Source organism: Cyprinodon tularosa, unplaced genomic scaffold (genome assembly GCF_016077235.1).
Source record: "Cyprinodon tularosa strain WSP-4 unplaced genomic scaffold, ASM1607723v1 ctg270, whole genome shotgun sequence".
Taxonomy (NCBI): domain Eukaryota; kingdom Metazoa; phylum Chordata; class Actinopteri; order Cyprinodontiformes; family Cyprinodontidae; genus Cyprinodon; species Cyprinodon tularosa.
In genome coordinates, this window is record NW_024038975.1 from 159229 (window position 1) to 187154 (window position 27926).

The 27926-nt window shown below is 39.7% G+C and overlaps 1 protein-coding gene across 3 annotated transcripts; it reads left to right on the forward strand.

Moving 5' to 3' along the window:
* Nucleotides 1-315: 315 nt before the first annotated feature.
* On the forward strand, nucleotides 316-27806 carry dcaf6 (ddb1 and cul4 associated factor 6). 3 transcript variants are annotated; one of them, XM_038289649.1, is made up of 21 exons: nucleotides 316-708; nucleotides 6649-6710; nucleotides 9310-9402; nucleotides 10409-10594; nucleotides 10693-10806; nucleotides 12640-12775; nucleotides 13004-13215; nucleotides 14280-14373; nucleotides 17038-17157; nucleotides 17394-17747; nucleotides 18343-18528; nucleotides 20505-20564; nucleotides 22025-22202; nucleotides 22345-22454; nucleotides 22880-23198; nucleotides 23330-23371; nucleotides 23786-23924; nucleotides 24551-24707; nucleotides 24783-24871; nucleotides 27136-27241; nucleotides 27316-27806. In XM_038289649.1, exons 1-21 carry the CDS (start codon nucleotides 621-623, stop codon nucleotides 27372-27374), a joined length of 2904 nt encoding a protein of 967 aa, XP_038145577.1. In that variant the 5' UTR covers nucleotides 316-620; the 3' UTR covers nucleotides 27375-27806. The 3 variants fall into 3 exon arrangements, with proteins under 3 accessions (XP_038145577.1, XP_038145578.1, XP_038145579.1); XM_038289650.1 differs by lacking the exon at nucleotides 23330-23371 and having other exon boundaries at nucleotides 621-708; XM_038289651.1 differs by lacking the exon at nucleotides 18343-18528 and having other exon boundaries at nucleotides 621-708.
* The last annotated feature ends 120 nt before the right edge of the window (nucleotides 27807-27926 follow it).

The following is a 27926-nucleotide window of genomic DNA, read 5'->3' on the forward strand; positions in this document are numbered from 1 at the left end:
CCTGTAATCAGTTTTATTCATAAGACCACACAGAGTATTTCAGGTTCAGAAAGTAAAAGCATGTAAAGAGGTTAGTTTCAACCATTTGTAATTACAATTTATAGCATAGACATAAAATAAAAATAATCTAGGGTCGTTCATAAAATAAATATACTAATAATTATTATTCTCAATTTATTTAAATACATTTTCAATGTGTTTTAGTATATATAAGGTAGAGTTTGTGTTTACAAACAATCGAACAGCAAATTTCTTTATGGCGTGTAAAACGAGCGCACCCAAAGTCTTTGTAGAAATCACGCAAACTCTCGCGTTGTTTCGATCCAGCTGACCGCTATCCGCAGAAAGAAATAAACCAGGCTAGGCTAGAGAGGCAGAGTTTGGATCTAGTGGAGCAGGAACACAGATCGTGTGGATTCTGAGGGACGGACGGAGGGTTCGGACTGGGGCGACCCCCCCCTCCTCCTCCACGGCGATGCTGAGGGCCGCCAGCAGCTAACAGCGACACGAAAGAAGGATACCGAAGTGGATGGAAACCCGACAAAAGGCGACGTCGTCCGAGGAAGGGTTAGCTTAGTTTAGATGTTATTGTCAGCTAAAAACAAACCCACTTGGTCGCAATGTCCTGTACTGGGAACCTGGTTTGGGATGTTAATAGACGTCTAATTGGTATCGGCGAGCCTAACTCCATCAGAACCAACTATTTAGGTAAGAGCAGAACAACAAGTCGCTAAGCTAACGCTGACATATGTGACAGGACGTGTTGATTTGTTTTTTTTGGGAGGAATCGGAAGCGCAGGAGTTTGACTCTTGCTCAAGTCAAATGAAGTTGTCAATTGAGTTTTGTGCTTTCTAATATCCATCAGTTTAGCCTCTTTATTGAAATCGAAACAGGTCAGCTGCTTTCCAGAACACTTCTGACTAAAGTATAGATTTAACCCATAACAATGTGTCAGTGTGCCAGGATGCAGATCCCATTACTTTGTGAAGATCCAGTTTCATCATCACAGATCATTTAACTACTTGATGCATAAGCAATAAATCCAGATCATTAACGATAAAACATATTTTATTTTTTTAGCACCTTTCAAAACAGAGTTGCTAAGTGCTTTACATGCATTGCATTAAAAAAATCAAAACCTCTTATCAATCTAATCTAATCAGAACATTTAAATGGTATGCAATAAAAAGAATGCATACAATTAACAGTTTAAAGTAAAACACAGAAATTAGGTTTAAAAAGAGATTTAAAAGCAGACGTTGAAGAGGTGCAGTGGCTATATTTTCCAAAAGGGGACAAAAGTAGTTGATGTTTTGCTACAATAGGGCTTTTGCCAGAGGTCAAAGCTGCTAAATATCCCTATTTATCTGCACAACTTACAATTTGTGAATGAAGAAGTAAAAGAAGGAAAAAAAAAAAAAACCTCTTTAAGCATCTTATCAAACAAAGCATCCTCAATCACTGATTAGAAATATATAAATATGGGGGTTATGCAGGGGCTCACTGGTATCTTATTAGAATTGAAGATGTCCTTCCATGATAAAACAAATGTCTCTTAGAAATACTAGAGCTATACAAGCATCCAAAACCAGTGAAGCGGATTTCAATGAATGAAAACAAATCTGAGTTTGCGTTGGCATACCTCATTTAAAGAAATAGAAATTAGCAAAATTATCCATTTTCCCTTGACTTCTGAGGCTGGCTTAAAAATTTGATGATTAGATGAAATTATATTTAAAATAATGCAAAGGTGGGGTAATATAGCATTCCTTTGGTATTATAACTCAATAAAATACAACGGTTACATGGTTTTCTGCATAGATGTTCAAACAAAATTCATAATATGAGCAGCTTTTATTAATAACAGAAAGGCAACGAGTATCAATATAGCAGAAGTACTATGAGATTGAGATTGAGTTTCAATAATATGATTAAATAATATTATATAATAAATGTATTTGCTTTTATAAATTGATATTTTGACCTGTAGATTTAAGCAAAATTTTTCAGAAAAATTGTTTCTAGTAAATTAACTTTTTTCTGGAAAACGTTTTTGCCATTCTTTTCTATGTTTATCTGCTTTACGGAGAAGTTCCTTAAAACATTAAAACCTTCAGTGTCAAGTGGAGCTCTCTAAAGGTCAAAACTACATTTTTACATTTTCAAATATCTCTAAATGACCAGGGCAAAGTGTTTCAGCAACAGGTGGGGGTGGGGTATTGCTTCTCATCACTGCGGAAAGGAAATATCAGGTTTCTCAGACATTTTCCATTTTCCTCTCTGGCATCTCTTTAACAAGCTAAAACAATTTAATGGAAAATTTGAACAGTTAGCAGACTTTTAACCAGCTTCATCATGTCACTTGTTAAGAATCCAGCTTGTTTTATCGCTTGAAATCTTGTTCTAATCTTATGAGTATGTCTTTACTGATATTTTGTATATAGGGACAGTTTTTCTTTATAAATCTAATTTTAAGGGTTAAAATATGTAAAGCTCACAGTTTAAAAACACTAACTCTGATTGCAATTCCAGTTTAAGGCTCTTTTAATTATTTAAAATAAAAGCCTGTTTTTTACTTTCATTCCTTTTTTTGTTTCTGCTTTGGTTGGATGAGCAACGCAGATCACCCTGAGCAGCGGAAACCGTAGAGACGGGCGCTGTCAGGAAAGCAGTCCATCTTAAGGACTTGTGTCAAACTGTCCCCACAGAGGCCTGAATGAAGAGGTGGAGCTGGTGCCTCAGTGGTTTAGTCAGTGCTGTATTTAGCCTGGCTGAGATAAACTCAGAGCTGTGTTTGTGCACGGGCAGAGGATGCATGCAGGGATGTGTGGGTCACACCTCCTATCAGATATATTTAGCGTTAAGAACAGTGGGAGGTAACAAGCTGTGGTGCATCAGAAGGTGAAACAAGGAGATCAACAGCAAAGGTTAAACAATGGTGGGGTCTAAGTTGGTTCAAATCTTGAAGGTTTGGTGAATATTTAAGGATTATATTATATATTAGCTTCATGCAACAGTTGAACGGATTAAGAATGTTCATGTTTAAAAAGGTCTTTAGCTCCTCTTAGTAACTTTATGCTTTTTAACCCCCATTAAAACAAAATAAAATTGCCCTTTTTGTACCAATGACTGGAGGGAAAATTTAACATAGTTGTACAAATCTGGGCAGCAGGCTTTTAGCTAGCCAGCCGTACAGCTTTATATTGTACGGCCTGTTTTTCCACCAGAAACTTCGCTTAAATATTCAAAATCTGCCGATCCGATTGTCACTAACCGATCCATCCTGGAAGTACGATCCATACCATCAGCTCATTTGTGCAACCAGATATACATCTGGGTCGCCCTCGATTTTATTTTGTAAAATAGACCTAAATTGCGTTTTCTCTTCCCAAAATTATTAAGCATACTAAACTATGGTGTGTTAAAGGTTAATAACGATATCCTGATAAATAAATACCTTAAAATCCTTTCTGCTTTATCACTCGTCTGTGCCTGATTGGTATCAGAAATGCAATCCTATGCTACTTCCAGGAGCTAACATTTTCGGCTTTGGATTTAAACATAAATCTAGTCTTAATGAGTTTTATTTTTTCCTATGGTATTAACCTAATGGTATACTTATCTAAAGAATAGAAAAAATCTAACAATTAGATAATCGTGATTTTGCGGACTGCTCTGAGCATGTCCGATGATGACGTCAGAAAAGCAGTTTAACTGAGAAAATGTTCAAAGATGTAGAGTAGCATTCTTTAGGGTTTTAAGGATAGAAATAAGTACTTTTAGTACCTTATTACATTATTTAAGGCTACCTGGATGAATATCTGCTTGCAGATGCACAAATGAGCAGATCGTAAGGATCTTGCTTCCGGTGCGGATCGAGTAGTGACAAGTAGTGTCAAATAACAAAAATGGTGCAGGAACCGTGCAGGGAGGCGGAGTCACTTGACCAAGTGGGAGCGAAAAGTATAGATCATCTGTCCGAAAGGTCAGTTGACTGAATTGAGTGTATTGTACACCAAACAGAGATCTGTTTCCAAACAAAATTTATTTTTGTTTTTACACTTCTTTAAACAAAATGACAAATAAAATCTATCTAAGTCATATAGTCCCTGCTCTGTATGTAAGGATTGAGGGATCCAGGGTTTAGGGCGGACGTTCGGAGACAGCCTTTGTTTAGTTCTTTGTGGTTGTCTTAAAGTGACGATGCAAAGCGGATGTTTTTCCTCTTCTCGTTGCTTCATGTGCTTGGCATATCTTTCAGCGTTTGTAGGACATCGTCTCTCTTGAAACCCAAATATTTACAATAGAAAATGATGTGCTGTTTTTTATTTTTTAAACTATGGCTGTGTCCGAATGAATGCCCCAGTCTGTATAGGGCTCTATATGTGGTTACGCCATTTTAAATGAGTGTCTGATCATCCAATGGATGAAAAAGTAGTGGACTCAAAATTTCCCACAATGCAGCTTGAAAACTAAAAACTGAGCAGATATATCCCGGAATACTTTGCAAGGAGAGCTCACCTCGCAAAGCATTATGGGATTTGTTGTCGCTACCTGACAGTGGTGACAAATAACAAAGATGGCGCAGGCACTGTGCTGGGAGGTGAAGTCATGTGACAAACTGGGAGCGAAAAATAGTGATTATCTGTTCCTTTGATCAGTTAACTGAGTTCCCCATAAAGTCCACTATATAGTCCCCTCTCTATATAGTGATTGAGGGATTTAGGGGTTAGGGTGGACATTTGGAAACGGCCTATGAGTTCTTCTTTGGTAACATTGGTCATACTCTTGACTGTTGTAGTACTTAGCATGGAGTCTAGGCAGTGGGCGGGGATCTAATGTAGAGATCCATCAGATTGGAATTAAATACTTTCATTATTTCATTTGATTGGTCAAATACTTCATGTTTCTGTGTGATTGATAAAACTCTGATGTACAACATAAATGCAACAATAATGCATGTTGCCTTTCGCATTGGCTGTTATCACTCTGACAATGAGTTTTTGACTTACTGTGCACTCTCACGGTGTATGCCAGTAATGTATTTTGGGAATTAAGCATCATGGGTGCTTCTAGACAAGGGGCAATAGGGGCCAGTGCTCCTCTAGAACGGGTGCTGGCCCGTTTACTGAGGAAAAAAAAGCTGCAAAAATTTAAAAAAGGTATTTTCTCCCTGAAATGGGTTATATAACCTTGATTTAAGCCGGTAGGTTAGACGATTTGCAGATAAATATGATAATTTATGTTTACAAAAAAGAAAAAAAACGATTCTTTCAAGTGCGTAGTATCTAATTGTCCTGTTTTAAGGGGCAACATCCTTCAAAATTATCCTCTTTTTGGCAGATAGTCTTATTTACTTGCACAAATTAAGGGCACTTGCGCTGAATTTTAAGAAACTTTAACTTTTTTAGATCAGTTTTTTGCAGCATAATACTAAAACAGTTTCTTATGATGATATGCCTTGATAAACAAGACCAGAAATGATTTGTCCCATAGAACAATTCCATATTTCTTCTTGATTTTACTTAAACAATTATTGAGAAATTACAGGTCTGTAGCTCATTTAATAAACCATAAAAAGAGCCCTTGCTCTGTCCTATGTTTGTATGTCATTCTGTTGCTTTTTGCCTCATGAAAAAACACCCACCCCACCCTGGCCCCCTTGGTAAATTATGTCTTAAATCACCACATGTAAGAATTGAAGTTATATATGTTCTAAAGATATAAACACTTAGAATATGATAATGATAAAAATGGCTGATAAAAAGAATTTGCAATTTAGTAATTAAAAAAAACATGTTTTATGGATAATACAGATACATGTCACTACAGTGAATTGACAGAAACACTGCTCATAAACTAACGGAACAGCAGAGCTGCTAAGGAAAGAGATCATATTAAACTGCGTTAGTATATTGCTAAACGCAGTGCAGTAACTGTTTTTAATTGCAAAATAAATGCACCAGGGAGTGTTATCACAGATCCTTCCTCCCAGCAGCTATAAGCCTTTATAACCACCACTGCTCCCAACAACCCCAATAAGTTGTTACATTCATGCTGATTTTGCACAGTTTCTATCTTACTCATGCTGCTGTCATTTGGCACATCTCTGATGTTGCTGTATAGTGTATATCTGTTTTACATGAATAATAAGTTAGTATTTATGTGTTCAGAATTTGCCAATTTTTAGTGTAATAAACTGTGTTGAAGGGTCCAATTCTGACTCTCACATCGTACTAATTTACATGTGATTTTGAGGACTGGGCTGAAAGGATCTCCCAAGTCACCCAGACTCCAGATTTAACAAGCCCTTTGTGCAGGTCCAGTTATATTTTTGAGAAAAGTCGTAGAGTTCAAAGTAGAAAGACCACATCCCTGCATGTATTTAAGAAACGTGGTTCCTTCCTTAGAAATAAAATCCAAAACCTACATAAATTCAACCTTTATAGTAGAGACCAACAACGGATCACATTGTCCTTCTGTTTTTTTAAGGCAAACAGCAGCATTATTTCTGCTAAACCAGCTGCAAACAAAACAGCATGAATAATTCAGGAAACACTACAGAATTACAAGAATTACTAATTTTAAATGTCTGTTCCAGCTCTCAGTGCTGGTTTTGAAAGCTTTCTTGTTTGCCGTTTCTACAGGTAGAAGAGAATTTGTCCAGAGGCTCAAACTAGAAGCGACACTCAACGTCCACGATGGTTGTGTAAGTGTCCTGCATTTCTGAATCTGTTTTTTTTTTTTTCTACTTTATTTTTTTGTGTCCCGGTTTATTTTGTCCTGCAGGAAAGCACATAGTAAGTTGTTTTTCCCTTCAGTTGGTATGTAAACTGGAGCAGCTCTCTGGCTGCAGGTCAGGTGGGTTGATGCCTCTGAGAAACCTGAGGCTGACAGATCGGTCGCACAGCTCGTCACACCATCAGCCTGCATTTCAGTGCATCTAAAGCTCAACAGCAACACTTACATGACCTGCAATAGCTGCTTTATTATTTTTTTATACATCAACTTTTAACTTTGTAATGCAAGGTCACACACAGTGTCCTTAAGAAGTAATAGGATCACTCAAATTTCCACATTTTTGATATTCAACAGGGTAGCGCAACACAACAAATGTCCAAATAGAAATCTGAAAAGTGTGTTGTGCATTTTTCTCTGTATTCCTTTTCTTATAAAGGTTCTTCTAAATAAAATGCAGTAAAACCTTTTTAAAGCTGATGTTGCCTTTTTTCCCCCATTTATATATTAAAAATCACAAATCAAACAAAACATTCTCAAAAGACGATTATGTGATCTCAGTGAATGGCTGCTGAATGCCTTAATGAATCCCTAAAGGCATGAACCTAATGTCGACCAAAAATATCAGCCAGCCAATTAATTGGTCCATCTCTGATTAGAAGCCTCTAAAGCTGTAACCAGTTGCCTTGTCTGTCATAAACTCTGAAAAATCATCCAATTGCTCTGTGAGTAAACATGATTCCCACAGCTCTGGTGTAGAAATCTCCCCACAGAACATCTTTCAGATCCTCTTTCGAGTTTCCTATAAGTCAAGTGGAGGACACTGTGGGAACGATGTGCTCTACAGTCAGATGAGAGCAAATTAAACTTCCTGATATGCATAAAAATAACTGTTTCTGACAGACCCTTTGAACTGTGCAACACCCTGAACACATCAGAAACCTGGAAGTGGTGGCAGCATCATGCTGTGGGGAATTACTCAGAAAACAACAGACAACATCAATGATAATGAGAAAAAAAACTGACTCATTTATTAATAACCAATGTTTTACATGAACTTCAAAAATGTTCTAAGATCAAATAAAATAATAATTTAGAGACAGGAAACCTCTGCATGCTCAGCTGATATTTATTTTTTGGACTTTAAGAAAAATGATAGCAACACTGCCGACATCGCTACTACTCCTGTAGCTCAGTGTCTGCTACTCTGCTTGCAGACGCTTTTGTATGTGGGATACAAATGCTGCTGCATAGAAATACTGGAGGGGAATACAGTAGAGGGGTGCTTCAATGAACATGCTTATATCAGAGATTTTAGATGCCGGCTATTATAATCCTATTACAGGTACTCGTGTTTTGCTGATATCAGACAGATTTCTGATAACAGTGATTGGGACATTAGTAATTAAAGATAAAGCTGAAATAATTAGTTGGTACCCAATCAGTTCAGGATTGGTGAAAAAGTACAAACTTGAAGTAGAAATTGAAACATTCGAAGAGAAAGTATTTTAAGTGAACAATTAAGCTATTAAAATAAGCTATTTTTTCTGTAAAAAAAACAGTTTCTCCACAAGATCAGATGGATTCTGTTTTTATTTTTTCTCCCGTGTCATCTCGAAAATGGGATGCTCAGCGGTGATGACTCAAGCATGAAAAGATGGGACCAAAAATTGGAATGTTATTTTAGTTCTCATAAGTGAATTCAAATACAACTTATTTGAGGCAATATAGACCTGTCTTAAAAAAAAAAAAAAAAAACTCTACTAATAAAAAAACAACCATGATACCAGTCAGGATCTGCAGATAGCCCCTCACACTTGTTCTGCTGGAGGTTTCTTCCAATTAAAAGGGAGTTTTTCCTCTCCACTGTCGCTACAAGCATGCTTGGTGTGAGGGATTGCCTTCGAGTCAGAGTCGATGCAATAAGCTGGTTTTCCTAAGATAGAAAACTTGGAACCAATCTGACTGTATGATCTGGTTGAACTGTAAAGTGCCTTGAGATGTGTTGTGAACTTGCGCTATATAAATAAACTGAATTGAATTAAATCAGCTAATAAGTGTGCGTTGGTTTTCTGCTGCAGAGCTGTGGGGTTGTTATGCAGTCCAGCTCTTGAGTAATCTCACTGATGGCTGGTTTGTCACGACGGCGAGCTGAACGAGGCTGCAGGTCCTGATGAAATATTGATCCAAAGAGTGGAAACAAAACAAAGAGCCGATGCTTTGTTCTGCTGTTACTGGGAACATAGAACCTCAGAGTGATTCCTTTTCAGTTGGATCCAAGTGTAAAATCAGAAGCCAGATTTATTCTTTCTATTCTTTTTTGCATTTTTTTTTATCTGTTCTCAAAAACAGATGTGAGCAAAAATGGTTCATTGGTTATAAGAGAGGTTAGAAAATGCAGTAAAGCTCCTTGTTTAGATGCAAAAAGAAAAAGAAAAAGGTTATGATTTTATTTCATCTTATTATTTTCTCTTACTGTCAGAATGCCACAATGAGACTTCCCCCCTAAAGGTGTCCAGATAAGTTTCTGTCAGTCCTTTAAACCATTTTATCCCTTCATCTCCTCTCAGGTTAACACAATATCCTGGAACGACACGGGTGAATATATCCTATCGGGGTCAGACGATACCTTTCTGTTCATCACAAACCCCTACAATAAGAAGGTAGGTGATAACCTGGGAGGTTTTACCACCATTACTGGAACACCTGAAATAAATCACTACCAGGAAACAGATATCCATCCCTGCCAGATTTTTCAAACCATTTACTCTTTAGTTGTTCGTTTTCCTTTTTTTTTTTTACTTATTCATGAAAAGCTTTATATACCAGGTAAGTCAGCATTAAAAATAGCAATCTCAAAACAATACATGTTAATCGTAAAGCATCTGTGAAGACTTTTAGGGGAAGAAAATCTGAGTGTTAGTAGAAGGTTACATTACACAGAATTAAAATCACTGAGAAATTTAAAGAAGTTATCTTTAAGGACATCAGTCTAGATTTAAAATCACTTAGTTCATCATAGCATTTCTTGTATTTTAAAAATTACATTTCTTTTCTACATTACATTTCTAACTTCTATCTATTAAATTATGTACGAAATGCAAAAAATGTAGATTCAGTTTTAAAGATCGAAATGCATCCTGTGTCTTAGAGTTGTAGGACTTCATGAAATGATGACAATAGATATAGCTGGCAGGTTATTAAAATAAAATGTATTTCACTTCCAGGTATATAGGTCTCACTTTTACAGGTTTTATTTGATATATTGAGGCACAAGATCAATCCCTGTGGTTTGATTGGAGATTTTCCATCAGCGGGAGGCTTCATCTGATTCTAGATCAGTCCTTTTCCTCTTTATTTACTAACAGATAAACCAGGAGATTTCATGTCATAAACCTTAAAAAACGCTGCACTAAATACTACAAAAATCTATTTTTTTTTATTTACTCTGATTAAATATCAGCCACTACATGTTTTTTTATATAGTTTATGTAAACATCTTGGTTCCATTGTATCCTTAAAATAAAAGTTAAATAGTTTGATTCATCTGTAAATGAATACTGTGAGGACCTTTAACATTTGGAAGCAAGTTATTACTGCATCTGTAGATTAAGTTCAAAGCATCTGTTTTATTTATGTTTTTCTTTTTCTTTTTTTTGGTATCTTCAGATTAAGAAATCCATCCGATCAGGTCACCGAGCGAACATCTTCAGTGCAAAGTTCATGCCTCACACAAACAATCAGGAAATCATCTCCTGCTCCGGAGACGGCATCATCTTCTACACCCACACCGAAAAGAGTGCAGAGTACAACCGACAGTGTCAGTTCACCTGCCATTATGGAACGGCGTACGAGGTGCTAAATGTTGATGCTAATGCACCTTTAAAACATTTTCTTTTGTATGTTTTTTTTCCTAAATATATCCTCTCTGGCTGTTTTTCTCCCCCCTTCAGATTATGACTGTACCAAACGATCCCTACACATTCCTGTCGTGTGGGGAAGATGGCACGGTGAGGTGGTTTGATCTGCGCACAAAAACCAGCTGCACTAAGGAAGACTGCAAAGATGTACGCCGATTATTGGGTTTCTTTATTTTATCTATAGCAAAATGACAGGACATATTTATCTCCACGTCGTTACAGCAGCAAGACGGTGGCTTTCATTTATCCTGTCTGGTTAAAGGTATAAACAGACAGATTTATTTTGTCATTTTGTCTACACGAGTGTAAACAAAAACAAATTTAGTTAAGAACAGCTCTCTAGACAATTTAATTTTTTAAAGTGTTTTTTTAAAAGTATTGTGGAAGATTTTTGCGAAAAGACCCGCCCTCTTCACTTAAAAAAAAAAAAAAATGGACATGCACAACCCTGCACCTGCTCCCGAAGGGGGAATGCCTATTAAACATGTGTGAGAGCGTGAACAAGCCCATTTCTCCTCGTGCACACTCTGTTTAGAAGTTGCTATTCTCATAGCTCATACAAGCTCACTATACCCAAAAGTCCATCCTAAACCATAAATCCCTCAATCACTATATAGAGTGGGGACTATATAGTGGACTTTATAGTGAACTCAGTTAACTTACCGTTTGGACAGATGATCACTGCTTTTTGCTCCCCGTTGGTCGTGTAACTCCTCCTAGAGGATGAGCATGTAGGACGACCCTACTTAAACATTTCACCAGAATGATTGACAATTGGGACGACCACTTATTTTGATGATCCACCCAGAAATAAAAGATCGCCGTCTATACCTTTAATAAATTTTTTTGAAAATCTTGAGAGTATTGAAGGTTTAGCTTTTAGCTCTGCTGTCTCTCTTCAGCTAACCATTTCCCTGACTTTAGTCCAGGCGACTTTGGATTGCTGCCGTCTCATGTTTCATTTTTCAGATCAGGTCCTGTGCCCTTCAAACTGCTTGAATAGTTTTACCAGGTGGTTCCAATGCTCCAGATTTACCCTGTAACTGTTTGTTAACACAAAAAACTGTTGTTTTTTTATTCGATTTTTTATTTTAGCTCAGTTGAAGGTGTAAGTCCACTCTTTCAAAAGACATTTAACAAAATAAATATAAGTATAAAAAAATGTGAAGCTGGAGACAAATTAGCAGGTTTATTATTTAATTTATTTATACCTTTGCTTTTTACCTGTTCTTTGATTTAATCCTTATGTTTTATTATGAGCAAGTTCTCTAATAATACGGCTCCTTAAAATGGGGTAAAATATGAGATTTTGATACTATTAGTTAAAAAAACACTAAGATGAATTACGATAAACCCAATTTGTCCAGAAATGTGTGAACCAAAGGTAGATTGAGAAAACCAGAGGATTAATGTTCATGTTAATGTACTTAAAATGTAAATTCTTACCAAATTTTGGATCCAGGTAATCTTACAATAGTAATACAGCAAAATTCTACTGTATTTCGATATGCATTTCTACCAAAAATCTGCTCTATTTGGCATATTTCTCTACTTTAGTTGTCAGAGAGTAAAGACTATTTAATTGGAGCCATTTTCAAAGCAATGAGGATAAAAACCTTCTACAGTTTGATCAAATTAGAGAAGAGAAACACCTTTTACTGTTACAGTTTTTATATTTTTTACCTGTATAGTGGTTACAAGAAAAACAAAACGGGGAATCAGATGACGTGTTGATTCTCTCTGCTGTGAAACCCAACAGCTGGTTTGACACCCTGCCTGCAGCAGGTTCTGCACGGTTACAGAAGAACTAAAGCATAGAAGCAACTCTGCATATTGTAAATATTGATGATATAAGTTTTCAGTTTAAATTGAGGGAAGTTTAAAGAGACGTAATTACTGTTGTGTAGATGTGCATAGTAGAGCCTACAAACAGGTCTTTAACATTTTCTTTTCAATATGTTTTATTTTCTTCGATTCCAGGACATTCTGATTAACTGCCGGAGAGCGGCCACCTCCATATCCATCTCCCCTCTGGTGCCGTACTATCTGGCGGTGGGCTGCTCGGACAGCTCTGTGCGGATCTATGACAGGCGCATGCTGGGAACCAGAGCCACGGGTACGATGCTGCCGTTTGCAGTCTTTGTGTTTATGTTGACATCAGATGAGCATTTCCCTTTCCACATGCCTTTTCTCTGATGGCTTTCAGAACTGTTTTAACATTTTTAAATGCCTACTCTGTGTATGTTACAATATATCAAATGAATAAAGCCAGAGCACCTGTTTTACCTTTGATTTAGATTCTTTTAGGGAACTGATCATCAATGCGTGTTCCTCTGTTGCTCAGGTAACTATATGGGCCGGGGAACGACAGGCATGTGTGTGCGGTTCGTACCTTCCCACCTGTCCAACAAGTCTTGCAGGGTGACGTCTCTCTGCTACAGCGAGGACGGTCAGGAGGTGCTGGTCAGCTACTCCTCCGATTATATTTACCTTTTCAATCCCAAAGATGACCAGGCCAGAGAGCTTAAGGGCCCATCAGAGGAAAGGAGGGAGGAGGTGAGATCACTGGATGTGCTCCAAACATCACAGAAATGCATCACGTGATACTTTTGCAGCCATTTATTTCTCTTTCCTTTGCCTCTCTCCAACGCTCCTGTCTTTAACACAGTCTCTAAAATCCATTTTCTAATAAGTCTTTTAAAGCATCCATCCATTTGTTCTTTCCTCCACCCCTTTATCGACAGATATTCTGTCCATCAGATGGACCTGATGAAATCCAAATAGGATAGAAAATGTTTGTTAAAGCATGTTTAGTTAAGTTTACAGGGTTCTCACAGGCTTTGTCATCAGTGAGGCGAAAATATACTTTTATGATCATGTTCTGCTTGCTGGTTAGTGTAACTCTTTGATCAGTTTAAACATGTAACTGATCCTACAAATGGCTAACTTTGAATCTTTTCCTTCTAACCACTTCTTCACTGAAAGCTGTAGTCTCATCCTGTTGGTGCTTAGGTATGATTTGGTCGTTGATTAGAATACGATTATATTTTTCAGTTTGAGTCCCTGACAGCCCGTCAGGGTTAGGGTTGTTCGTCTGAATGTTCTTGATCAGTGTGCCAAGTTTTCAGCTGTGTCGAGGTGCGCACACTCACACATTCCTTTCCAAATACAGCGACCGACACAGACGGCGTTCCTCAACCCACTTACATAGTCTGGGCTGAGGCTTACAGTGGTGGGGGGGCAGCACCCAGGAAAAGCCTGACACCCCTCTTATCTGTGCTTCTCCTCCACCTCTGACCTCATTAGCTCCTGGTCCTTTCCTGTCTGACGTCCTTCTCCTTGTCCAGCCTGTGCTTCTTTTCACCACCTGTTCAGACTCGATGACATTTCCTTTGCAAAGCAGTTAATAGTCCCTCCACTAAGACCCCTATTTTCTATTTCTGGCTCTCAGCCTGTTGTTCTTCAAATTATCCAAGGGACTGGAAAAAGGGGGCAACCTTAGTCATGCTACCAGAGAGGTGGGGGCACTTTGGAGAGGACACTGCCAGAGTAGATTAGTGTTTTGCTTCGGCAGCAGAGTTATTTTTGACTGTACTTTGACTGTGTGGGTGTTTTCACAGCTAAGGCAGCCTCCGGTGAAGCGCCTGCGTCTTCGAGGGGACTGGTCCGACACCGGACCCCGAGCTCGTCCTGAGAGCGAAAGAGAAAGAGATGGTAAGATCACAGAATGTTCTGCTGCCAGTTTAAAGCAGAATCACATTTCAGGGAACATCTGAGAAGGAACCTTATCCTTCAAGGCTGCCCAGATGCTTTTATTTTGTAAGTTTCCAGCAGCATTCCTTAATAAACTTTTAATTATCCCCTCTCTAATGTACTGTGATAAAAACAATAGGAAACCATAAGATGATTTACTGTGGTGTCCATTAGAGCCTAAATAATTGATCCCTTTACAACATTTGGAAGGTGCAGAGCGTAAGGAACAGAAACTTCCTAATAAGATGTTAAGGTGTTTTAACTGATTCCCCTTAAGCATGAATTTGAACTGATCAGGTGGTGACTTTAAATTTCAAGCAGGATTTTTATCATGGACAAATGTGATTAAACTTACGTACTAGAGTAACTAGAAAAACATTTTAAACCAACAATCCTAAATAGTTAACTGTAGAATAAACTTTGTTGCCCAGGCTTCTGCACACAGAGTTTGACTTCAAATTTACTTTTCTCTCTTAATGTTTTTACAAAAATAAAGGAGATCTAGGTAATTTACTTCACAGCTCTGTGTTAATTTAAAGATCCTCTGTTCTTGTGATGCTGCTGTTGATCCGCTGCTGATTGGGCGTTCAATTAAGCAGATTTTCTGACTTTAGCCATTGATGGCCAGCATTTTGGAGCAGACTTGTTTGTAAGTTTAAACTAGTTGTATATGTCCTCTAAACCACACGGCATCAAAAATAGTTCATACAGGGACAGATGTAAAGATGCACACCCTTTACTTTTTGACAAAATGTTGCTTGTTGGTTTAGTTTTAAGAAGGATAGTCCACAATTTTCCACCCCAAGACATGTTTGCAGTCATTGTCCTTTAGGAACACGCAGTTAAATTCAATATCAGCCATCTCAGTCTTGACTTGAACATTTTTATTCTTTCTTCCATTCATCTTGGGCAATGTAAACAGAACCACTAGCATCAACACAGTCCCTCATGGTATGTTCAGACCGCATGCGATAGTCGCAGCAAAAAAGCGCCGGCTGCTTCATTTTTGATTCTTATTCACATTAAGGTCTGATGCGCCTCAAGAGCATCCTTCATGCTCCTGAAGCGCGTCCACTAAAGTGTGGTAAAGTGTATACAGATGCGTCTGATGCTTCTGCTGCTCCTGTGTTCAAAGGCAGAGAGCAGCTTTGCTATATTTGCTGTAATAAGTGGGTAAAAAAATAGATTTGACATGTCTTTAAGTGAGAAAGTCCACCTGAGAACTTCATCTGTGCAGTCAGTTCATCACGATTACGATCCTGCCTTCAAATATTATTTTGCTGTTGGACTACAACACGAAACCCCTGTACACATGTGGTGCTCTGTCACTTGATGTATGAATCGACAGCAGCCTCTGACTCAGTCGCGTCTTTGGGCTTTTCCGCTACTGTTCATTGGGCCCGGAAGGTTTTTTTCTTGTACGTAATCCAAACTGCAGGCACCAGAATAATAAAAGCCGACATATTTTGCTGGCAGGTTTCGACATTTTAAGTTCATTTAGGCATTAATAAAACTGTTTCAGTGAAGTGATCATAGTGATCTGCATCAGCAGTGCTGTGTCCGTCTCCTTGCCAGCTCCCAGGTCAGCTTCTCCGATCGGTTCCTGTGACCCGTAAAGCAGCAAAAGTAAAAAAATTTTCAACTCCAGCATCTGCTGCTTGTGAAGCAAATGCCCAGATTCTCATGAGGCGATGCTTCAACTGCTCAGATGCGTCAATATGCGCTGCTCCTGCTGTTTGAAATGCGCTGCAGGTCTTTTTGATGTGCCATGATGCGCATCAACCATTGACTTTGCATGTAAACCAGCTGCTTCTGCTGCTTCAGTAGCGTGTGGTCTGAACATAGCATTACTATAAATCTACCACCACCATGCTTATAATTCTGTCCAATGCTCTTGGGTTTGGAAGCTTCATCTCGACCTGTCCAAACCTACTTTTTGACCGACGTTCAGTTCATTTTATAGGATTATAACCACTCATGGTCTGATGGGGTTTGGTTAATGGTGCCGTAAAATCTAAGAAAAAAGATCCAGACGGATATTCTATGCATTGTGTATTCTATAGAACTACATTACTCATTAAGTGATTAATTACTTCTACAGCTTGTAAATTAGTACTTTGATAATAATATAGTATATAGTATAGTAAGTCAGTTTGATAGTGTAGTTAAACAGGTTTTAAAAAATATGTTACCTCCATTAAATGAGCGTTTTGTGTTTTTTGGATACTTTTTCTATTTTTAAAAGCTGAACGGGACTCTTAAGACGTAGAACTACAGTAGTTGGAGGGTAAATTCCATGAATGTTTCTCACTTAAGAAAGGAATCCTGTGAATAGAAGACTGAAAAAGAGTTGGAAACGTCTCAAAGTCAGCAGTTTCCCCTGTGATTGTTTCCCTACTACCATGGGTTTCCAATATTTAACTTTTTTCACAATATTCCAATCTTCTAAGACAGAATTTGCTGTTTGTTATTATAAGTCATAATTATCAACATTACAACAGAGACTTGAAATATTTCACTCTTTATATGTTTCTCACTCTGAAATGAAGTTAAAAAACATATAGTTTTTTTTTTATTTTTTTTGATGTACCTGTTATTTTGAGATGTTTTTCTCTCTGGTTTTAGGGGAACAGAGTCCGAACGTGTCTCTGATGCAGAGAATGTCAGACATGTTGTCCCGGTGGTTTGAAGAAGCCACTGAAGCTCAGAGCAGCAGAGGAAGCCGACCTCAGACCCGGTCCAGAGGTGATGCCTCGCCTTCAAGCTTCTGCAAAACAAAAAAAGCTTATTTTAGTATGAATAGTAAGGTGTGGGAAAAACACTCCCAACTACTGAAGATATCCAACCAGATTAAAAGGAAAAACCATTAATTTACGAAGTATTTGAGTTATAACCTTTGTCTTCTATTTCAATCCTGCTAAATTTCATTTAAGTATTGATTATTAACCTTGTTCATGATTTATGAACTGTCTTTTTTTCAGGAACAGCTGTCCGGCCTGAGGGCTCCTTAAACACCCCTGCTGCTCCGGTTGCAGACTCCAACCAGGAGTCCAGCGCCCCTGAGAGGCCTGTGGCGACTGATTCCCCAGAGGTCCCAGCCAGTCCTGCTGCCGCTGCCAAAGCCCCCGTGTCCAAATCCACTTCCTCCTCCTCTTCCTCAGGGTCTTCATCAGCAGTCACTGCACCTCCTACTTCTGGCTCTACTTCAGTAGAGAGCTCCGCCCCTTCCTCCTCTCCTCTCACCTCCTCCCCTGACTCGGAGCAAAGAAGTCAGGGAGAGACGACCGGGACGCCCACCCCCACGGCCACCCCCACCTCTGAACCTGCGCTCTCAGGTAACAGTGTAGTAATCTTTTGACCGGTGCCACTGAAGTTCAGGGTAACTTGGTGCGCTCTTTTAACATTTGTGACGTTACAACCACAAACCTCAATGTTTTCTACTTTGATTTGTTGACCAACACAGAGCAGTGCGTCATCGTGAGAAGAAAGTCAAAGTAAACATGTCATACCTTTTTTTATAAATTTATACAGATGTGAAAAGTGTTAGATGTAAATATCAATTTACATGCTTGTCTTTAAGTTGCACCTTTTTTTTTGGCTTAATTAGGTTTATATAAACAATCCTAAAGGAAGTTTTAGTCAGGGGAGCTAATTGAAATGAACTTAACTTATTCACAAAATCCCAACAAAACATTTATAGTTTCTGTTAGTAACGTTCCAAAATGGTTTAAGGGAATATGAGAGCTTTTGTAATGCACTGTGTAAGTGGTGGATCTGTGGATGTTTTGGAGCCACTCAAGCAGCAGCTTCACTTTCTTTTCCTTCAGCCCCCAGTTGTCCCTCTCTGTCTCTCTGCTCCTCACCTCCTACCCCTCTCTGTCTCCTGACCGCTCATTCCTGTCTCTGTCGCCCCCTCTGCCTCTCTGTCAGAGTATGGTCCTCATCGGCTGCCCATAAGTTTAGTATGTAGGCGTTTGCAGAGGTTGCTTCGGCTGGCCGACCCACCGGGACAGGGTCAGCGGGCGGCGGCCCCCTCCACCTCTGAGAGGCAGTCACAAAGAGGGGCTACTCCAGCTGCTGCTGCTGCTACCGCTGCTCCGAACCAACCCCTCACAGGTTACCCCTCCCTCTGAGCTTTCCAAGCCTGCAGCTACCCTCGCCAAGTCCTCCCACTCTCACCCATCATGTAACCTTGGCAGACATGTTTCTGTGCAGACTCACCTTACCTCAGAAAATCCCGATCTTGCTAGATCTCAGCCCCTCTCTAACACACCTTACATTTAAAAACCTTAGCAGCTTCCTCACCCCCCTCACTAACGCTCCCTTTACGTGCTGCTTGTTTTTTATTCCATTTGCAGACTCTGGAGTGGCACCAGCTGTTGTAGAAGCTCTGGTTTGGTTCATGTGGTTGTTTCCCTGTTTGATGGTGAAACTGCTTTGATAATTGGTCACCGCTGGCTTCCTGTCTGCGGTTTGGTTTTCATTTCATCGTCAGTTAAATTCTCTTTCAAACAGGAAAACCGCATTACTGACCCTCAAGCACCAAATTAGTATATGTGAGAAGTTTTCTTGTTGTGGTGCAGAGGACAGGTCTATAGGTCTATAGTAGTAGCCATTCAAAATTTCCCCACTTTCATTGATGGGTCCTTGGCTGGTCCCCTATAATTCATTTTTTAACATAAATCTTTGTACTAAAATATTCTTTAGCCATTATTTGTGGACATTAAGATCTAAAGAGAAGCGCCATCTCCTGGTCAGACCCTGTAATTCAGTGAAGGGGTGGAGTCGGACTAAAAAGATATGCACACGCAGGAGAAGGAGGGCGTCACTCCGGTGGCCGGAAGTTGGAGGGGATTTCGCTGGGAATTGCAGGGAAGTGGGCTGCCATTCGGCTGGCATTTGACTGGGAAGGGATATTTTGAAAGGCTGCTACTGTAACTGCAAATTTACGTATTTGTGTTTGAATGAGATCTTCATTGCTTTTGCTTCTCTAACATTCACTGGCTGTGATTTATACTGATTAAGAATACACTGTGTAGTCGGCAACACAGCATCTACTAATGTTTGTATGTCGGTTAATAATTCAGTGCCTTGCTAAAGTGTCAAACAAACCCTGGAGCCTTTTCCTTATTTTGGTACATTACAGCCGCAAACCTCGATTTGTGTTTGGAGAGGGTTTAAAGAAATGTGACGGCCAGGTGCAAAGCGGAAGAAAAATTTCACCAATTTTCCCAAATAAAACAAATTAATCTCAAGATAAATGCTTCTGGGATAACTGTTAGTCAGGCTTGTTTGAAAGAATGTCAGGAAGAAAGGTTTCGTTCAAAGAAACTAGGGCTTTAAATATCGAAGCGATGACGATCATGATTGATTCACATTTTTATTGTTATCACTTTTTTACGGCTTTGTATTTGCCAAGGGATCAGATAGCTGGGGTGACGATCTGCAGCATAGTTCTCATCAGTCAGGACGCAAAGCCAAAGCATTGAGGATGGAGGCTTCAGCGCGGGGGGGCTTCAGTGCAATGATTGTGACACTAAAAGAAAGCAGTGAGGAGTTTCCTCAGGCATTTGTGTGAAAGCAAGTGATGATTTTTATGGAAGGATATTTACAGTAAACCCCCACAGCACTAGGGAGATGCAAGCAGCGAGATAAAGGCTGATTCTGGAAGAAAATTGTTAAGCGACAGCTAAAGGACTTGAGACTGAAGTTCCCCTGCCAGCAGGACAACTACTCCTAAACATGCAGCCTGAGAGACATGGAGTGCTACGGTTTGAGTTAGAAAAGGAAACATTTGTTCAAATATCCCAGTCCAGGTCCAGACCTAACTGTGCTTCAAATTCCAGATAAAATCTATTAAAGCTGAATGTTGTGATGTGAAAAAGTTCAAGGATATTAATACTTTTGCAAGTCACTCTTATGTGTAATGAGCAGATGTGAACTTTTTAAACGTTTGTTTGCATTGCAAAAAGCGGAAATACACATAGTTATGTACAAGTCACCAGGTTTTAAAGGTTAACCATCTTGAATGTGTGTCTGCTTCTTCATCTTCGAACTCTTTCAGAGTGCAGACTGTCTGCTTTGTGTTCCAGATTCCCCTTCGTCTGTGGTAAACAAACAGCTGGGATCCATGACTCTGGATGAACAGCAGGGTGCGTCTCTCCTCCGTTCCCGGTCTTCTCTCTCCATCTCACACAGCAGCATCCGTTTGTCTTTTTTTCCCAACACTTACAAGAAGTTATCTTGCACACACAGTAAAGGACATAATGATTTCATTTGCCAAAATCTAGCAGTGGGGGATTAGACGCTCCGGATTTTAAAGCAGCCTGTTGATTTTTCTATTAAAAAAGAAAGATATTTGGTGTGGACATGAGTGGATGAAACATGTGGAGGACGAAGAAGGGGGGACTTTCAGATACAGTTTTACATCTATCTTTATCTCATCTTATGATTTCAGTACTAATAATTACATACTAGGGCTGAAAGTGCTTTGGAGTGAGTGTTTTAACCAGTATTTCTATAGCGCCAATTCACAACACATCTCAAGGCACTTTACAGTTCACCAAATCATACAGTGAAATTAATTCAAAGTTTTCCATCTAAGAAAAACCAGTTGATTGCATCGTCTTATTGACTCGAATGCAATCCCTCACACTGAGCATGCTTGAAGTGACAGTGGAGAAGAAAAACTCTCTTTTAACAGGAAGAAACCTCCAGCAGAACCAGGCGCAGTGTGAGCGGCCATCTGCTGAGGCTGACTGGGGTTGAAATGAAATGAAGAAATGAAGCAGGCCCTCAAGAGTGAGCAGGTCCCTGCTTAAAACCTTCTATAACTCTGTGGTGGCATCAGCCCTCCTCTACGCTGTCGTGTGCTGGGCCCCTGGCAGCGCAGAGTTGAGAAAAGAGACTGAACAAAGTGGTGAGAAAGGCCACTTGTGTCCTTGGCTGCACTCTGGACTCAGTGGAGGAAGTGGCTGAGAGGAGGGTGCTGTCCAAGCTCACATCCATCATGGACAACACCTTCCACTCTGTACCAGACTGTGGCGAGCTAAGCAGCTCCTTAAATTAAAGACTTACACCCAGTTTATAAAAAGGAGCGCTACCACAGGTCATTCATCCCTGCTCCCACCAGACTATACAATGCAAAACTACAAAGCCAATAAGTTGTGCAATATCTAATGTGCAATCACTATTTAATACCCTGTTTTTTATATTTAATACCCAGTGCAATAGCTATATATAAATATATATATATAAATACCCATCCTTATAAATATGCATGTAATACCCTGTGTGATAACCCTGTATAATATTCCTGTTAAATAAGGGACTTCAATATATATGTGGACGCGTTGTATATACTGTATACCCCCATGCACCTTTTCCTCCTTTTGGCACCTTTTTCTTCTTTTTGACTATAGAGCAGAATTAAGCTTCATAGCTTTATTTCAGTTTTCATTCTTCTTAATTCATGCCTTTCAAACTTTCTTCTTCCACATTACACGGTCTGTGATTTTACAAATACCCATTGCTCTTTTGCACTGCTGCATTCTGCATGTAGGATAAACTCAACCGTCGTTGCCTCTGTGCCTTTTTTCTCTACTTTAACCAGGGGCAGCAGAGGCTGCGGCTTCAACTCCTGAGGAGTCTGTTACCACGACAGCCAGCAGCGCCCCGACCACCTCCACTTCCACAACCCGACCCAGCGCAGCGCAGCCAGTGCTTAGCCTGCACTACAGCTCAGAGGGAACCACCACCAGCACCATCAAGCTGGACTTCACCGATGAGTGGTGAGAGATGAGCGGACCGCTTGTTATCTGTGGATTATCTTTGGATTGCCAAACCTTTACCATTCCTTTTGTTTTTTTTCTTTATAGAATAGTTTTTTTTTTCTTTTTTATGAAGCTGGTGACTGTTTAATTTTCTTCACAGGAGCAGCAGCGCATCCAGCTCGATGGGCGGTGGAACGTCGAAATCGTCAGACGCTGCGACGGCAAACAGCAGAGAGACTCTGTCTGCAGAGAGCTCAGCATCAGAACCCGGTGATTCATGTTTTTCAGCATCATGGATCATTGCTTTCATGGTGCCTCTCAAAAGTATTAAAACGGCTCAAACATTTTTAAAGTCTTCTTCAAGGAACACCTTTGGCTATCCGATTATTAATCGATGAGTTGAAAAATAATCGACAGATTAATCAATTTGCTGGGATGTTTAGGGTCCTTGTCCTGCTAGAAGTAGAAGACAAAGCTCCCCACAGCATAATGCTGCCACCACCATGTTTCACTTTGGGGATTGTGTGTTCAGGGGAATTAGAATAGTTAGATTTCCTCCAGCCGTTCGGTGTGGAAACATGCTGGGAAAAAAATTGTTAAAGCGGTATAAATACTTCTGTTAGGAACCCTATCCTCTGGTTTATTTCCCACTGTACTACAGGACAAACTGACCATGTTCTTTGTCACCTCCTCAGCTCCCTGTGAGTGCTGCGGGCAGCAGAGTTTGCCAGCTGCCTCCTCAGAGTCTCAGCGAGACGTCTCAGGCTCCAGCGCTCTTGGCGGCTCCAGGACATGGGGTCCCTCTGAGTGGCATTACATGGGGTCTCCGCTGCAGGAGAGGAGCCAGCCAGAGGGTTCAGAGGACACGTCAGGAGGCTGCAGAAGAGCAGAACCTGCCGGCGAGGAGGGGGTGGAGCCTCAGAGTCAGCCAGCACCAAGCAACCAGGACTCTGACGACAGCGACGACGATCCTATTCTCATCCCACCGGCGAGATTCAGAGGACAGGGACAGAGGTGGGTCCTGCTTTCTCTCAGCATGCCATAAATAGGAGTCGCCATCAGTTTTATCAATCTTTAAACTTAAGGATAGATTTTTTGGATTTGAGTTTTATGCTTTCACACTGACTGTTTTCAAACAAATGTAGATTTAATTCCAGAGGATCTGCAGTAGGAGATAGGATGATCAGGTAACACGCTCGTTCTGGAAACTTCAGCTACCTAACACTGAAGCTGCTGCACAGCATTTAAAGCCAACTGCACCATACAGAGTGCCGTGTTCAGCTAACCCTTTGTTCTGACTTGGTGTGAATCAAACTATTAATGCAAAAAATCTGAGTATAAACGTTGTTTGCATGTGAGCACAAACAATCATGCTGCATTCAATGAACCCGCATGCTTGATGATTTCAAGGAAACAAGATAAACAGATTTTAATCATGCTCCAAAATGTTTTAACTAAAAAGATTGTCTATATTTTTTCACTTATTTGAAGATAAACTAGTGGTTAAAATGCAACTTAAGCATGACGTTTTTAGTAAGTAGACCTGATATATCGTGGATTTTTAACAAAAATGCTTTCGATTGTTGCTTTTTCTTTCCTAGGCGCTCCGCAGCAGCTCGTATCCAGGAGCTGTTCCGCAGGAGGAAAGAGAGAAGAGAAATGGAAGAAAGTGAGACTCAGAATATCAGGAGACCTTCAGTCAAAATGGTTTACAAGGGCCATCGCAACTCCAGAACCATGGTAAGCAGTAGAAATAATTTTTTTATTTATTCAAGTAGAGAATAATCCAATGTACTTAGAAATATTACATTACAAATAAAACTCACACATGTACTGGTATCACTAATTATTCAGTTGAAACAAATTTAATCAACATATTATTATTGCTTATTTTTACTTATTTATTTTTTAAGCACAGCAAAGGGTTTGCTTTTGGGGTCATCATCTCCATGACAACCATACCCTTAGTTAGGTGTTGTTTGAGTAGTTTTGTACAAATTTTAAAGGTGAAGAATGGGTCATCATTTTCTTTTAGATTATTGAATGTTTACAAAGCAAGAAGGGGACCAAGGTTTGTGGGTGATGTAGAGAAATTGTGTGAACAGGGATGGTCAAAACCCCTCCTCTCTTTATGCACCACCTTTGTGAATTTTAAACCAGTTTACAGCAGCTGTGGAAGTAAATTAAACCAGCAATTTTGTCTCTTTACGAATAAAGTTGAAAAACTTGTGAAAATGATTAGTTTGCTGCATATTTTATGTAAATTTTTTTTTATTAAGACTAAAGTCAGTAGCCAAACTTTCCTGTAATACAGAACTACAAGTGTTCCTCTAGACCACCGAGTTGTTCTTTGCCCTTTCGTCCAGATAAAGGAGTCGTGCTTCTGGGGCAACAACTTTGTGATGAGCGGCTCAGACTGTGGACACATTTTCATCTGGGACCGACACACAGCGGAACACGTCATGCTGCTCGAGGCCGACAACCATGTGGTCAACTGCCTGCAGCCGCACCCCTATGACCCCAGTGAGTCCAGTTAGGACGGTGGTCTTTTCATAGTGCAGCCATTAATTCTCACCCTTAATGTCCTTGTTTCTGCAGTTTTGGCTTCTTCAGGGATAGACTACGATATCAAGATTTGGTCGCCACTGGAACAGACGCCATCTTTCAACAGAGTTCTTGCTGAAGAGGTATACAACGCCCTAAGCCTGCACACTGCCCACGTTAAAAGAATGAGAATTAAAAACAAAAAGCAAAAAAAGTGAAACATTATTTCATATTTACATTTAAGAAAATGTAAACTATTTTTTTTTTAGCCTGATGCCAAACGCAGTTTGCTCTTCGTCAAATACCTAAATTCAGTTATGACCTCTACGTAAAAAAAAAACCTGATAGCTACAATTAGATTATGGTGAAGAGGTTCAATATATTTTTTACTCTTCGTATATTACATACATTTATAACAGACTAAAATATCTCAAGCTCTATTTCTTACAATTTAGATGTTTTTGGCTTAAAGATAATCAAAATATAAAGTTCAATGTCTCAGAAAATTAGGATTTCAAATAAGAAAATGTGTCATATATATACACTATATTGCCAAAAGTATTTGCTCACCCATCCAAATTATTGGAATCAGGTGTTCCAATCACTTCCATGGCCACAGGTGTATAAATTCAAGCACCTAGGCATGCAGACTGTTTTTACAAACATTTGTGAAAGAATGGGTCGCTCTCAGGAGCTCAGTGAATTCCAGCGTGGAACTGTGATAGGATGCCACCTGTGCAACAAATCCAGTCGTGAAATTTCCTCGCTCCTAAATATTCCACAGTCAACTGTCAGCTGTATTATAAGAAAATGGAAGTGTTTGGGAACGACAGCAACTCAGCCACGAAGTGGTAGGCCACGTAAACTGACGGAGCGGGGTCAGCGGATGCTGACGCGCATAGTGCGAAGAGGTCGCCAACTTTCTGCAGAGTCAATCACTACAGACCTCCAAACTTCATGTGGCCTTCAGATTAGCTCAAGAACAGTGCGCAGAGAGCTTCATGGAATGGGTTTCCATGGTCGAGCAGCTGCATCCAAGCCATACATCACCAAGTGCAATGCAAAGCGTCGGATGCGGTGGTGTAAAGCACGCCGCCACTGGACTCTAGAGCAGTGGAGACGCGTTCTCTGGAGTGACGAATCGCGCTTCTCCATCTGGCAATCTGATGGACGGGTCTGGGTTTGGCGGTTGCCAGGAGAACGGTACTTGTCTGACTGCATTGTGCCAAGTGTAAAGTTTGTTGGAGGGGGGATTATGGTGTGGGGTTGTTTTTCAGGAGCTGGGCTTGGCCCCTTAGTTCCAGTGAAAGGAACTCTGAATGCTTCAGCATCCCAAGACATTTTGGACAATTCCATGCTCCCAACTTTGTGGGAACAGTTTGGAGCTGGCCCCTTCCTCTTCCAACATGACTGTGCACCAGTGCACAAAGCAAGGTCCATAAAGACATGGATGACAGAGTCTGGTGTGGATGAACTTGACTGGCCTGCACAGAGTCCTGACCTCAACCCGATAGAACACCTTTGGGATGAATTAGAGCGGAGACTGAGAGCCAGGCCTTCTCGTCCAACATCAGTGTGCGACCTCACAAATGCGCTTCTGGAAGAATGGTCAAAAATTCCCATAAACACACTCCTAAACCTTGTGGACAGCCTTCCCAGAAGAGTTGAAGCTGTTCTAGCTGCAAAGGGTGGACCGACGTCATATTGAACCCTATGGATTAGGAACGGGATGTCACTTAAGCTCATATGTGAGTCAAGGCAGGTGAGCAAATACTTTTGGCAATATAGTGTATTTTTTTTTAAATCTAGGATTAATAGTGACTCAACGTCAGAGCGTAGTAAGGCACCCGGGCAGCAAGCTTTTAAAAAAACTATCATTCTTTGAATGAATAATAGCACCATCTGGTGGACAAACTAAATATTACAAATTAAAAGCTAGTATTCAGAAAGAAATTTTTAGCATAAATTAAACAATATTGTTTTTATTTGTTGTAAAGTAGGCATTTTTTGCCCCCAGTAACTATTTTTTCTTAGTAAATTTTAAATAAATTGTACGACCTGTGTTTTGGGAGGTCATTTTATTCCCTTATGTTGATGTATTATTTGTCATAAAATGTTGATTTATTGTTACCGCAATAAATTATGATTAAAGACGGTTTAAAAACTGAAAGAAATTTGGCGAAACTATAGGAAATATTATTTTACTCTTATTTTTTTCCCCTGCCTTTTGTTCCAAAAGAAAATTGATCAATTCAAAATATATGATTTAATTGCAGTTTGTCTACAATGTAATGATAAAATCCCATTGCTGTATTTAATGTGTCTCCTGTTTTAAATGTGTTTATGATTATATGGCTATGATTGTGTTTTTTTTTCTTTACTTTTTTTGTCGTCTCTTGACTAAAAGGTCATAACCCGCAATGAGCTGATGCTGGAAGAGACCAGAAACACAATCACTGTCCCGGCCTCATTCATGCTCCGAATGTTGGCGTCCCTCAATCACATCAGATCAGGTAAACCTCATGTCTGTCAGCCCTTTGCCTCCCATCTTCCTCCTCCATATTGATTCGTTTTCTGCTTCTTGTAGATCGGTTGGAAGGTGATCGATCTGAAGGATCCGGTCAGGAAAACGAAGAGGAGCAGTAGCCAAGTTGGCGTTTTATTTTCATGGAAAAAAACAAAACAAAACAAACACCTTTTTTTTGTGGCTGTATAGCACTTGCAAAGAATCCCCGAGATTTGTACTAGTGTAGAATAGCTTCTTTTGGATATTAGTGTTATTTCTAGGCTCTTGTGTTTTGTTTTGTTTTTTAAAAAACTTTCTTACCAATGTTTATGTATGAGGACAAACTACACCTGTGTGACTGCAAAGGACACCAGTATGCGTTTATGAAAGTGTATGTCTAGAGAGAGAATAGCAGCGGCTGGTGTGAAAGGATGTTAAAGTGCAATATTATTTGTGTTTGGAGGATGTGAGTTTGATCAGTGTTAATGTTTGACATTTTTGAATTTGTAGCAACGAAATGTTGATGTGCTGCTGCAGCACTTAAAGCATGTTAATAAAGACTTTAATTAAAAGACAAAGCTTTAAATCGGTTGTTTTATAGTTTGGAAATCAGGGATTAAGAAAGTGCAGACGATGACAGATGCTTGCCGTTTGTAGCTGAACGTTTTTTGCCAAAAAAACACTATGTGGGA